Here is a 13,284-nt window from a genome sequence, read left to right on the forward strand (position 1 = left end):
TTGAGGCAGGTAGTGCTCACAGGGGGAAAGTGCTCACAGGGGGAAAGGGAACTTGGAGAAATGAATTTTAGGCACTGAAAGTATGTCAGGAAAGAGTCGCACTTGGTAACATGGTGTGCATAATAAGTCATAGAATGGGTACCTGGTTCCTAGAAGGATGAAGTACTCTATGTCAAGGACCTAGTTTAGTATTAGTATACTAGTTACTTACTATACTATCATAAAGTAATAGTATACCATTAGTGTACTAACATAATACTAGTATTATTATACTAGTAAAGCTGATATAGCAGTCCAACTGGTTAGAGCATGCTCCAGAAAATGCATGGGTTCTACCCCCACATGGGCCAAGAATGTTTTTACTATTCCAAGTCCAATGATGTTGTCCTGAGATCTGAGCCAGTTATTCAAAACACATGCCTCTAGCCTCAAAGATAGCTAAGTAAGAAAGTATAGATGGGTCAGCAGGAGGCGATATGGTACAACAGGAAGTAATGAGGTTGTCTGGAGTTTCAACTCTACCACCTACAAGGAGTTTGATTTTAGACAAGTGGCTTAAGCAACCCACAAAACAGGGATAATGACAATGCTTACATCCTAGGATAGTTATGAAGTGTAAGTAAGATAATGCATGTCAAGCTCTTCACATAGAATTCTCAACACTTCCTAGTTATTCCTGTTATTATGGTTGACATAAATCCATTTGTGGGGGCAGTCCAACATACATACACTAAAGGGAGTCACTAACCCAACATCATAGGCAGCGAATTATCATATTCCAAAATAGTGGGCCTTGATATTTAGAGCAGTGGTCTGTTCCTCAAGAATCTTCTGAGGCACCATGAAAGGTTGATGGTTTTATTCAACCTGTGCTAGACAGCCAGGAGCTGTTATTAAAGGTGCAAGCTTGGGCTAGTAATCACCTCTGGTATAGATCAACTGCCTTCTTTTTCAATCTTAGAAGGGTGAATTATAAAGTCAAGTGTCATATGAATTTTGTGAATATTATATATTAAAATGTTATACAAAGACAGGACCTGATTCTCACTGGGAGTACTTAAGTTTATGAGTTATACTTTCCATAAGCACGGCGTTAATTTTTAGATCTCCAAGCTTGCAGCTGTACTCTAATAATTTCCATGAATGGATCTTTCTCTGATTTTGGTGGGTCAGTTTTCATTGAACATACTGTATCCTAAAAATTATAAACTGCTTTTTGAACATCGAATTTTTCACTTCCTTCAAACTAGGTTTTTGAAAAGCCCATATAAATACATTAGGACATATTTCCAAAGGGTGAGGAAAGTTCAGTATAAGTGTCACTTCAGACTGATTATATACTTGGGGCAACACTGAAACTCACATCACTGGCGATGTCCCTGGAGGCCTTGGCTGCCACAATTGGGATGGCATCACTTCGCAGGTCATAGCCTTTCTTCTTTGCTTCTTCATGGGCGAGTTTATACAGACTCTAAATTTGGGCAAAAAAATATATAATTATACATCAGTTAGATGTTGACTTTCATATCCAAAAACTGACAGGGGCCTAAAATAATTCACTAAGTTCTACACAGCTAGGTGCCTATAATAATCTTATTCTGAGAGGTCTAAGCCTTTGCACTGTTTGCTAAAGACTTAAAAATGATACGTATATAGAACACTGCAGCTTTGTTTTGTATTTTAAAACTTATCTTGAGTTAATGAAACATAAATATTACCCAGTGTTTCAAAATTTTTTGTTACAACCATGAATCAGGTTTTTTTTTTTATTTATTTTGAGAGAGACAGAGACAGCATGAGTCAGTGAGGGGCAGAGAGAGAGGGAGAAGAGAATCTCATGCAGGCTCTGCAGTCAGCATGGAGCCAGATGTGGGGCTTGAAGTTACGAAACCATGAAAGCATGACCTGAGCTGAAGCCAAGAGTCTGACGCTTAACCAACTGAGCCACCCAGGTACCCCCTCATGAATCAGGTTTGAAGAGATCTAAAAAATTAAGCTGAAACTCATGGGCTTAAGGTGGCAAAATGTGGATAAGAGGCAAAGACTTGATCATGGAAATTAATTCACTCTACACCTATTCTGCCCCAACTGTGTGCTGTGAATGTGCTGGGTGCTTGGGAATCAAAGATGAGTATGAGGCCTCTCCCATCATCAGGGTTGCAGGGGGAAGTTATGGAAAGACTGATAACCCACAGAGGAGGCTACCAATAGAGGTGATTTAACCATATTATTAGCAAAGAGCTCCAGGAAGGAGTAATTAATCCTAAATTAAGAATCAGGAAAGTTCCTGCAGTGGGATTGATCTTTGCATTGGACCTTGAGTGATGAGTATGATTTCAGTAGACTGGAATGGGAGTCAGGGGCAGAGGGAGTTGCATGAATCAAAGCACAAGGAAGTGATGGTGCAGGGGTGTCAAAGGAAGGCGGGGGGGAGCAGTGCCAGGGACAAGTACAAGAGAGGACTGAAAAGAATCTGGAGTTGGACTGAAGGCTTGGTGCTAAAATAAGTTTGTGCTTAATTACATAGGAAATAGGAAACCATCAATAAACTTTGAGGGAGAGTGACATAATCAAATCTGCATTTTGTCTTCCTATCCTCAATGAGATAAAAATTACAAAAGAATCGAACTAAGCTGAGAGAGAAAAGCCCGAGAAAGCAGATCAGGCAGGTTAGGCATTCAGTTCAGGGCGTTCTCCTTAGATAACTCTTCTAACCAACAGCAACACTACAGCATCTCTGAACTTTTGCAGCAAAGACAGAGTCCAGAATTCCAGAAATGCTGAGTGGCTAGTTACAGAGGCTCTTTGTCTCCTGAGATTCTAACACATGCAATACATGCTTTCCTGTAACAATACAGGACTTATATCATAGGTTTTGCTAAAAAATTCACTCCTTTTTGCTTTGCAAGTAGGACTGGATGTTTTTCGTTTCTGGTGACAATTGAGAGTTAGTTACGTAAGTGCTAAAATCATAGTTTGCACTTCCCAAAATAAAATGAATTAAGAGGGTGGCTCATCTAGCTAAATCCTCTAACTTATGTCATGCAGAAGAGTAATATATTGTTGACTTATGTTTTCAAATAAACAATATTTTCTTTGCTCGTAGCACAAAGCTGGGAGAAATAACTCATACATCAGCTGACAGAAAAATCAGATTCACAACAATCTCCACGGGCTTAAACCAATAGGCTTAATCTAAGAAGAAGAAATTGCACAGAGACAAAGGTTAATCTTTGAACTGATTTTCAACTGAATTTAAGTTGCCAAATGTGTAAATTCAGGCTAGAGGAAACCTAGCTTAAGCCCATGCAAAATGTCTTAGGGTTTCAGTCGATCCCAAGTTCCATGTGCCCTGGCAGTGATATTGCTGCCAATGTGCCCTGAGGCACAGGGCGCAGAAATGGAGGCCAAACGTCCGTAAGAGGCAATATGATGTCAACTATATTCTATACTTGCAGGATTTTGTTTGGTTTGGAGGGTCACATTCTAGCAGGAGTGTCATGTGAGGAATGCCCAGGAGCTGTGGATGTTTGGATGAGAAAGAGAACTTGGGGTAAGGTGGCAGGGGAGGCACCAGAGTAGCTATCCTCATCTCTGTGGAGTTGGCAGAGATTGGTTTTGCACAGCCTCAGAAGACTACAGAAGTCAGCAGAGAGAAATCTTTGACTCAGTACATTACAAGCATCTTCTAATGGAATTTTCCAGAATGAACGGGCTGATTTAGGAGATAAATTCCTTGTCACTAACAACACTTAAGCAAAGGCGGATGACAACCTGTTGGGTGGGGACTCTTGTAGTAGAAGAGGAGCTGACCTCTTGGGTTAAACATCTGTGGTTCTGACATGAAGGTACATGGCCCCATGCTCACAGAGGGTGGAAAGGAAATGGACTCGCTGATATATACCCTGGCAGATCCCCTGTTTCTGTTTCTTTCTCTCAGTATTATTTGATAATACTGTAATTTTAGCTCCTGACTTAATTTTATACATTAAAAATCTTAAATTTTGCCTTTAAACCACAATTTGGAAAAAGGAAATCATATATGGAAGATAGATATAGCACAGTGATACAGCATTAGGAGGAGATAAATGTACAATCTATTGCTAATTTCCCAATTTAAACAAATTAATAAAAGAAAAAGTTTTGATTTTTCTTATGGTTACTGCTTAAATCATTAGTTCTTATTATTGCCACTTTGTAAGGGATCATTTGCATTACTTGAAGTTTGATGTTTAGGATGAGGACTCAAAAATACAGGAGTTGCTATTCACACCAAGCAAGAAAAAAGATTCTTTATACAATTGTTATTTAGTATTACATCACCTTGGACAGATTAACTGAAATCAGAAATCGCATGCAAACTTCATAGAATTAGTATCTGCTCATACCTCACTGTAGTTGATTTTGTTCATCCTTGCCAACATAATTTCTGGTGTGTCTGGCATGATGTGGATCTGGGTCTTGTCTTTGTCCCAGGCTTCCGTGTATAAACGCTATCAAAGAAAATATGTAATGTCATCAGGAAAAAAATTCAGTGTGTAGTTAACAAGAATTCAGGGGCACAAGAACTTTATAAACAAAAATAACAAAAGGTTATACATTTTATACACATTATGTATGGTAGATACATCTTCAAGTAATCAGTTCATAGAACAGATGTTTGAGTGCCTTATGATAATCTGAAATGTATGTTAACAAAAGGAAATTGAGAATATCTTTTATGCAAAGATGATCTTCCATAAAAATGTCTTTTTCTCAAAACCATAAATTACTGAAGTAAATACTAAATATAAATGACACATATATCAGATAAATAGATACAGATGGATAGATAGATAGATAGATAGATAGTCTTTTGTTGATAAATGCTTTCTTTCTTTTCTTGATTATATTTCTTTTTCTTCGATTTTGCTGTCAGGAGTCCTGCATTGGTTCTCTGAATTTGAAGCCTCACCTTGTTCATGGTAATGGCATTATTCTTGGCTAACACTTGTTCCAAAGAATCAGTCACACTGGTAAATTTGAATCTGTCTGGAGGCTGGCGATAGACTTTATCACTCAAAATTTCAGATGCCCTTTTGCATTTTTCCACATCCACAGAGCCAATAGGAACCCAGCCGATGCCTCTCAGCCATTGGAGATCCGACTTGTACATATTCTGTTGACACAAAATAGTCAGTAAAATTTAATCTTTGCATTGGGAAAACATTTTCATCTAAACGATATGAAATAAAGAATACTCTTGAAAATACAGTTTAATGGACAGGCAGCATATCAGACAATACTCCTTTTTGGTCTGGAAGGTTAAATAATTAATACTCACAAGGAAAGAAGAAATGCTATTCCTGCCTTGCAGGAGCTGGTAAGCTTGGTTCCACCTATTGCTACCTTCTCCAAGGGGTGTTAATTCACTGATTTCCTACCTTTGCATATCATTATGATTCTCAGATACTAACATCACTCTGGAGATCATAGGCCCGCCGAGCGTGGATGACATCATTCTGGTCAGGCAGGCATGTCCACTCGTGCAGGTAGTTCTTATAGTCTATGTCACTGACTAAGGTCTGGCACTTCTTGGCCAGGACCACCCCCAACATGTCCACTGGGCTGCTGAACTTGGTCTTCCACTTCTCAAAGTCCTTCTTGTACTCCCTGTCACTCTGGATCTTGGCCACATGCATGGACCACATCATCTTGGGGTCATCATGTATTGCTCGGGCACCAATGTGATGGCCAAGCTGCTTACGATAGCCTTCTTTGTACTTGAACTAGAAGAAGAAATACAGACAGTCAACTATTTTAGCTTTTAGTAAAAAGCAATTACTAGGCCCCAATTTTCCTGTTCATTAAAAATATAATGATTTCCTCTTGAACATATACATACATGCACTTTGTAAACCGTTTAGAAAATAAAGAATACATATATGTACACAAAAAAAGAAAACAAAGACATTATTCTACCATTCAGTGAAAACCATTATAAAACTGCTTTTTGTAGTGTGTGTGTGGGTGGGTGGGCGGGTGGGTGTATGACAAGAGTAAAACTGAATAGGAGTCACATTGTATATACCTGCTTTTTTCATTTATTGCATAAGCATTCCTCTGTGTCATTAAATATTCTCTACAAACATGAATTTTAATGGCAGCAGGTATTACATTATGTTGGTATATGTTAATACTTTTAACCTTTCTCTGATTATTGAACACTTATTTTTAAATTATGATGGTTACCTTCCCATATTTTGGAAATAAAGAAAATATTTTTGACTTTATAGACTAATGAAATAGAAGGATAAACATTTCTAGAAACGTGAGCCAAGCCATCACTTAAAATAAATATTGGCAACCAGTCACTGGACACAGAAGTAAACATATGGTACGTGTGGATGGACTATGAATAATGTGTCCCATTCCCTCAGCCCTTGTAGGTTCACTGGTTCATAAGGCATGTGTTTTTTTTCTGAAGGAATCCTACAATGAGTTCAATTGTATATAAGAATATATCAGGTGGAAAAGCCCAAAGGATGTCTAACTGTAGTCAAGTATCTAATGCTTTAATTCAGCAGGAAATGGACAATATTTTGAAATGCATCTATGGACTCAATCATACCTTTGTGTTGACAATTTTACTACCATTATTAAAAACTATTTACTTAGAAAAAAGACTGTTAGCAAGAACTTTAACCTCATAGCTTACTTGCCCTACTATATAACCAGGAGAGAGAAAGCAATCTTTGAGCCAAAGCCAAGGCAAAGAAATTTTCAGGTGCACTTACTTCACTTGCAATGTCTCTGGAGGCCTTGGCTGCCCTGATGGGAATGGCATCCAATCGCATATCATAGCCTTTCCTCTTGGCTTCTTCTAGGCCAAGTTTATATAGTTTCTGAGAAAGACATAGATCATCATAGGTTTGATTCGTAAAGTGCAGCATAAGCAAAATACATCACGTACCATGAATATATTACTTACCTCACTATAATTTATTTTGTTTTGTTTCGCTAGTAAAACTTCAGGGGTATCTGGCATAATGTGGACAGTGGTTTTATCTTTATCCCAAGCTTCTGTATAGAGGCGCTAAAACAAACAAAAAAGATGTGACTAGTACAGGCTAGTAATGAATAGATAAATTAAAAAAATCTCGTTCTTAATGAGAGTAAAGACAGTCTACTCTGTGAGTTGGTATTTTAGAAAAAAATTTTTTTAATGTTTAATTATTGAGAGAGAGAGAGAGAATGAGTGGGGAAGGGGCAGAGAGAGAAGGAAAGGGAGAATTCCAAGCAGGCTCTGCACTGTCATCAGAGTGCTTGACACGGGGCTCGAACCAACACATGGTGAGATCATGATATTGACCTGAACTGAAATTAAGAATCAGATGTTTAACCAACTGAGCCACCTGGGCACCCCTGTATTTGTGACACCTTTAGGCCTAGATGTCTCATATCAGTAAGAAGCATACAGTACTTAAATACCACTTTAATATGAAGCAAAAGAATTAAATATGGTTTTCCTTTTATAGAAACAGATTACCATGTTTACACACACACACACACACACACACACACACACACACTAATACCCCCTTTAAGTGAAGAAAAGACTTACATGGTTCATGGTAATAGCATTGTTTTTTGCCAAAACCATTGGGATGGAGTCCATAAGGCTAGAAAACTTGAATTTATCTGGATGCTGGCGGTAAACATGATCACTCAAAATCTGGGAAGCTCTCTTGTTCTTCTCATCCTCAAGAGAACCACTGGGTAACCAGCCAATGCCTCTTAGCCACTGAAGGTCAGCCTTGTACAAATTCTGAAATTATAAGTGACAAACCAGTAAAGCATAATTATATGCCCCTAAAGAAATAAAATTATGTATTATATTTTACTATACATTTTCATGCTTGAATGCTTGGGACATTTATAAATTTTGGTATGTCTTATGAATCGATGGAATATTCAGATTAGAAGCATATTTTGGAAAACATCTAAAATGGCAGCACAAAAAGAATGATCCAAATCTTCTAGATCAACATATCAGAGTCTTTAACCAAAGCAATGGGGGCTCTGCCAGCTCTTTCTCTGTGGGGTAATGGTGCCTCCAGATGTTTGGGGGATTGGATAGGGTGTGGGCATTAATCTAGGGATATAGAACTCAGTTGTGTAAATTCAACTCCCCTTACTTTAGGGAAAATTTGATTCTTAGGAAAGCGGCCACGGTTTTTAGTTGGTCAAAGGAAAATCTTGGACTCACATCACTCTGGAGGTCATAGGCCTGCCGAGCATGGGTGACATCATTCTGGTCAGGCAGGCATGTCCATTGATGTAGGTAATTCTTATAGTCCACATCGCTGACCAAGGTCTGGCACTTCTTGGCCAACACCAAGCCCAGCATGTCCACTGGGCTGCTGAACTTGGTCTTCCACTTCTCAAAGTCCTTCTTGTATTCTCTGTCACTCTGGATCTTGGCCACGTGCATGGACCACATCATCTTGGGGTCATCTTTAATGTCCCGGGCTCCGATGTGGTGGCCAAGTTGCTTGCGAAAGCCTTCCTTGTACTTGTACTAGAGGAAAAAGATAGGTCTTGAACCTTTCAAGATTAACTTATGTTGCAATTACAAAGCACATTAACTCCCAATATTTCACAAAGCCTAGAGAACCACAGGTTTAAGTTTTTTGATGAGAAATATTAAATGCTAACTCACGCTACAAGTTTCATTTATAATAAACTTCACACAAATTCCAGCTACAAATACCTTGAGTTTATCTTCATCCCACCCTACCTCTCTGGGATCATTTTACTCTGCTTTAATTTGTTACTCCTTGGAAGATTCTGTTCAATTTAAAATTAAAGTGAGAATGCTTTAAAGTGATAAGTTGCAATCAAATCAGTATAAACAGGGGATAAAGTCTTACTTCACTGGCAATTTCTCGAGATGCTTTTGCTGCTTTGATTGGTATGGCATCAAGGGGAAGATCGTAACCTTTTTTCTTCAACTCCTCATAACCCATTCGGTAGAGTTTCTGTTAAGAGATGAAAATCACTTTGAGAAAACTGTTTTCCATAAACAACTATAGCAGAATGAATGCAACATGCTAAATATTTTAAGAATCCCTGACAATAGTATCTGCTGTAGAATATGCCAATGTAATTGGAAAGTATGCCCATTGATTGCTACAGATCCTATTTTAAACTTTAAAGCTCTTCAATTACCCAGATCAACAAAATTAAATCTCAGCTTTTACCAAATACGTCAGTGTATGAGGCAGAAGCAAATTGATAGAGAAAGGAAATAAAACATCATTTAGGTGCCATTTTCCAATTACCTTGGAGTGTTTCATTAGAAGTTTTTGTTAGAAAAGAGCAATGCTTTTAGTGGGGAAAAATTACGCCTGATGGGCTGTCTCTTTCATGTAGCTACAACATTGTAAAATATAGTCTATTTTACAACATAGGGCTGCCCATAGCAGGATCCGCATCTGTAGGTAGGAAACAAAATCCTTCATAATTTTTTAAACCTAAGATTTTGGGGAGGAAACTTTAAATGTTGAATTTAAAAAGTATAAGTGAAACAGTTTGTTTCTCCAGATTTGTTACATAATGAAACAAGTGAGAATTTAATGCATTTTATCCAGAAACCAGATTGTTTAAAATGCCTATTGATCTTGGAATGTGTTTATATTTCAGTGATCTGTGGCATTATTCTAAAACATTATTTGATGTTAAAGTCTTTCTATTAGAGTTTAGAATTTGTCTTTAAAATATTTAATTTTTACACCTACAGATTTCTGGAGATCATGCTATGATGATGATAAAAATAAAAATAGAATTCTCCTACATGGTTTTTTAATGCTTGTTCATTTGAAATTTCATGTGTGTTGGGCCTATACTAGCTAAACAATGCAGGCCCAATACCAACAACACAAATTGTCTGTGACTCTGAGAAATACCTGTCCACATATGGGAGAGCAATATAAACCATTACATTATGATCATATGTGTAATAAAGGACTACAAGGAACAGAGAGCACACACCCTCAACTCTGCCTGAGACAGGGAGCACCAATTAGATATTCAAGTTAAAAGCCACTAAATAAGAAATCTAAGTCACTTGTAGTTTATTAATTAAAATGATTCAGACATTCAAATTTACTTCCATATAAATTCAATGCCTTAGAAGCAATTAAAACTAGCTTTCTGGGGGCGCCTGGGTGGCTTAGTAGGTTAAGCGTCCAACTTCGGCTCAGGGCATGATCTCACGGTTCATGGGTTCGTGCCCCACGTTGGACTCTGTGCTGACAGCTCAGAGCCTGCTTTGCATTCTGGGTCTTCCTCTCTCTCTGCCCCTCCCCCACTCATTCTTGCTCACTCTCTGAGAAATAAAATAAATATTAAAAAAAAATTAAAATGATCTTTCTGGAAATACATGCTGAATTTGGAAACTTACATCACTTGTATTGATTAAGTTTGCTTTAGCCAGAATAATGTCAGGTGTATCAGGCATGATGTGGATTTGAGTCTTGTCCTTGTCCCAAGCTTCTCTATAAAGTCTCTAAAATGTGAAATAAAAGATTTTCAGCAGTTTTGTTAGATTAGTCAATGACATCGTTCACTTTAAACAGGATTACTAAATTCATCTGAATTAAGCATTTTAACTGACAGCATAAGCAGAAAATAGGTACAGTATTTTTTGATTTGTCTGGGGAATAACTGCCTTTCAAAATATAAAGTATGGATTACCTTTTCAAATTTACAAATAACCCTGCCCATTAGAAATCAACCCAAGTAATCAGAGTCTTTGCCAAGATCGTCAAATAAAGCAGAAATTCTCCATCTGATTATAAAAGTCTCCTTCGATGTTTAATTGGGAAATAGCCCTTCCCTTCTCAAAAGAAGATGTATTCAAGGTATATCTAGAAATTAGGGAATTGCATTCTCTATGTTTTATTATTTATGGTTATACCTTATAATAATCTGGGGGGATTAGGATCCCAAGAGAATTTGGTATGGAATTTATCCAAAATCTCTTACATGTCCCAGAGCCATCCTCTTTCTTCAACAGAAGACAAGGGAACTCAAACAAAAATCTCATTGATTTACTAACACAAGGGAGTAAAATTTTGATGAAAAACAGGATGCCTACATTGTCAGAGAAATCTCCTCCAAGATACTTATCAATTCCAGAAGATAAAATGGTAATTTCACAGTGGAGAAACCTCATAACACCATTTTAAACAAATGACCAAAATTAAAATGATCAGTAATGGGACAGACTGGTATCTTGTATCACTGGATATGACACATGGAGGAAGATACCACATGTGTTGTCCTGCTAAGTACAAAGCATGAATGTAATCATGAGGAAACAAAAGACAGACCCAAATGAGGGAGATTCTACAAAATGACTGGCCCATGCTTTTCTCCAATGTCAGGGATTTAGAAGGCAAAGGAATAGTGAAGAGCCAGTCCAGATGACAGGAGACTACAGATAGCACAAGCAAATTTAGTGTGTGATCTTGGATTGAACCCTGGGTCAGAAAATAGTTCTTATTTTGTGTAAAGGACATCCGTGGTAAAATTGAATAAGTTCTATAGACTAGTATTGTTTCAACATTAATTTCCTGATTTTGATCGTCGCACTGTGGTTAGGTGAGAGAAATGTTCTCGTTTTCAGGAAATGCACACTGAAATAGTTAGGGATAGAGAGGCATCATAAAGCAACTTACATATTTATGAAAGAAAAATAAGGAGGGAAAGTGGGGGGGGACGCAAATGTGATAAATGCTAACAATTGGAGAACTGGGGTGAAGATACATATATATACATAATTATATTTATATTCATATTTATGTATTTACTATATATATATGTATGTTATTTGTACTATTTTTGCAACTTTTCTGTATACTTGAAATTATTTCAATATACACAATTTTAGAACTCTCACTGGTTTTTTGGACTTGCCAATTTCCCCTTGAGGCATGCAGCGTGGGGTACAGGAGCTGGTACTTTTCTCCTTCTGGAACATGCTTACTACATAGTCCAGAGAAGCTGATTAAGATCTTCAGGACCAAAACAAAGCAAGGCTTGTGAATTTGCACACACGCTTATCCTGGTTATGCGCTAACCTTTCCGATTAAGACCAGAGATTCTCAGCCTTAGCACTACTGGCGTTGTATACTGGAGGATTCCTAGTTGCAGGGGTGCTGTTCTGTACATTTCTGTAATGTTTAGCAGCATCCCTGACTTCTATCCACTAGATGCCAGTAACATGCCACCCTCAAGTTGTGACAACAGCAACGGTCTCTAGGTATTGCCAAATGTCCCCTGTGGGACAAAAAGATACCTGGCTGACGACCACTAAACGGGACCATTTCCTCAATGGCATGTGTCACTTTCACCACAATCCCTGCCCTGATCCCTGAAAAACAGAGAAAATGCTAATATTTGTTTATACTGAGATAGAAGTATGGGTCTATTCAAAAGGACAGATAGTAGGCTCAAGGATCAAGTGGCCCTCTTCTGAGGCCTGAGGGGATCAGTGTCTTAGCCTTCCTACAACCAGGGCACACTGCTGAAGAGGTCTGTTGTGAGACATTAATGTTGATAAACTTCATGACTGAGGGTTTTTCTCTTGGCCACCTTATTAGTTCAGAGCTCTCTAAACAGCTCTGCTTCATGGAGAGAAAGAAACTTGGATTCCAAAAGGGGAGATGTTTTACATAAATTTGTTGCTTTATTAGCTTGCTGGATTCAAGTTGCCATCATAAAAACAGAGAGAAGAGATGAAAACTTGAATATTTATAATAAAACTAACAGGTTAGCATTTATTCTAGATTTTGGGTGTAAACATTGTGAGTCTGTGAGGGGGTGATTGGGAAAAGAGCAGCTACAATTTATCAAATGCTTATTATAAACTAGTTATGAGTTTTATATAAACACTTATATGGTATGTGTAAAATATATAGATATTGTAAGTATTCAGATTCTTCTAAGACCCAATTATTATACATAAATTTAAATTTTCTTATCAGTTCCAGAACCTCAGTGCACATAATTCAACTTTCTGTAATTTTCAGAGTTATGCTTCTCAATGAACAATGATGAGTAATCTTTCCCCTTCTTGGCATAGAATTACTCTACACTACTATCTTTCATTTATTTTATTCAATAAATATTGAGAGTTACATGCTAGACACTGCTGTCAGTGCTGGCGAAGGAAATAACTTGAAGATGGGATACACACACATATGATATGTATACATATATGTATATGTGTATGCATAT

General features: G+C 37.6%; 1 protein-coding gene across 26 annotated transcripts in view; it reads right to left on the bottom strand.

The window, feature by feature from the left end:
- Positions 1-13,284, bottom strand: part of NEB (nebulin) — a 212,133-nt gene that overhangs the window by 124,762 nt on the left and 74,087 nt on the right. For 23 of the 26 annotated variants that reach the window (XM_053215070.1, XM_053215052.1, XM_053215057.1 and 20 more), the window contains exons 55-64: positions 10,445-10,549; positions 8,913-9,020; positions 8,249-8,560; positions 7,604-7,807; positions 6,971-7,075; positions 6,777-6,884; positions 5,457-5,768; positions 4,955-5,158; positions 4,389-4,493; positions 1,364-1,471 (exon numbers count right to left, since the gene is read on the bottom strand). In XM_053215070.1, coding sequence (XP_053071045.1) covers positions 1,364-1,471; positions 4,389-4,493; positions 4,955-5,158; positions 5,457-5,768; positions 6,777-6,884; positions 6,971-7,075; positions 7,604-7,807; positions 8,249-8,560; positions 8,913-9,020; positions 10,445-10,549 — 1,671 coding nt within the window. The remainder of the gene's footprint in view (positions 1-1,363; positions 1,472-4,388; positions 4,494-4,954; positions 5,159-5,456; positions 5,769-6,776; positions 6,885-6,970; positions 7,076-7,603; positions 7,808-8,248; positions 8,561-8,912; positions 9,021-10,444; positions 10,550-13,284) is intronic. The other 3 variants (XM_053215068.1, XM_053215069.1, XM_053215075.1) reach the window with 3 other exon arrangements.

The sequence above is a fragment of the Acinonyx jubatus genome, chromosome C1 (assembly GCF_027475565.1).
Source record: "Acinonyx jubatus isolate Ajub_Pintada_27869175 chromosome C1, VMU_Ajub_asm_v1.0, whole genome shotgun sequence".
NCBI classification, from domain to species: domain Eukaryota; kingdom Metazoa; phylum Chordata; class Mammalia; order Carnivora; family Felidae; genus Acinonyx; species Acinonyx jubatus.